The sequence below is a fragment of the Eimeria mitis genome, genomic scaffold, assembly GCF_000499745.2.
Source record: "Eimeria mitis Houghton genomic scaffold, Emh_scaff971, whole genome shotgun sequence".
NCBI classification, from domain to species: Eukaryota; Apicomplexa; class Conoidasida; order Eucoccidiorida; family Eimeriidae; genus Eimeria; species Eimeria mitis.
The window spans coordinates 7,982-8,660 of record NW_013577154.1 but is presented as its reverse complement, the minus strand read 5'-3'; the positions used below and the strand labels follow the sequence as shown (position 1 = coordinate 8,660).

Here is a 679-nt window from a genome sequence, read left to right as displayed (position 1 = left end):
CAGCAGCAGCAGCAGCAGCAGCAGCAGCAGCAGCAGCAGTAGCAGCAGCAGCAGCAGCAGTAGCAGCAGTTGGAGTAGCAGTAGCAGGAGCAGCAGCAGCAGCAGGTAGTGAGCGAAAGAAGCAGGAGTATGAACACATATGTTCATAGCAGCAACAGCAACAGCAGCAGCAGCAGCAGCAGCAGCAGCAGCAGAAGATGAAATGTTATGTTTCAAATGCATGCAAAGCACCAGTTGCTGCTGCAGCAGCAACAAGACCATTAGTATATTCTGCTGCTATATCTCTCATTCTCCTTCTCCTGCTGCTGCTGCTTCTGCTGCTGCTTCTGCTGCTGCTACTGCCCCTGCTGCTGCTGCTGCTGCTACTTATGCTGCTGCTTCTGCTGCTGCTGCTTCTGCTGCTCCCGCTTCTGCTGCTGCTGCTGCTGCTGCTGCTGCTGCAGGGAGGAGCTAGACCTGTCAGCTGAGCTGCTGCAGGGTGTGCGGGCGATGGGTTTTGCTGCTCCCGCTAAAATACAGGCGGCGGCTCTTCCCCTCGTACTCAAACACAAAGAAAACCTCATTGCGCAGGTACGAGGGTTTAGGGTTTAGGGTTTATGAGGGTTTAGGGTTTAGGAGGGTTTAGGGCTTAGGAGGGTTTAGGAGGGTTTAGTGGGGTTTAGTAGGGTTTAGGCTTTTA

General features: G+C 53.8%; 1 protein-coding gene across 1 annotated transcript in view; it reads left to right on the top strand.

Annotated features, from left to right (window-relative positions):
* Window positions 1-149, top strand: part of EMH_0026420 (uncharacterized protein) — a gene marked incomplete at both ends in the record, with an annotated part of 1,947 nt that extends 1,798 nt beyond the window's left edge. The window contains one exon of the mRNA XM_013502609.1: window positions 3-149. Coding sequence (XP_013358063.1) covers window positions 3-149 — 147 coding nt within the window. The remainder of the gene's footprint in view (window positions 1-2) is intronic.
* Between the last annotated feature and the right edge of the window lie 530 nt (window positions 150-679).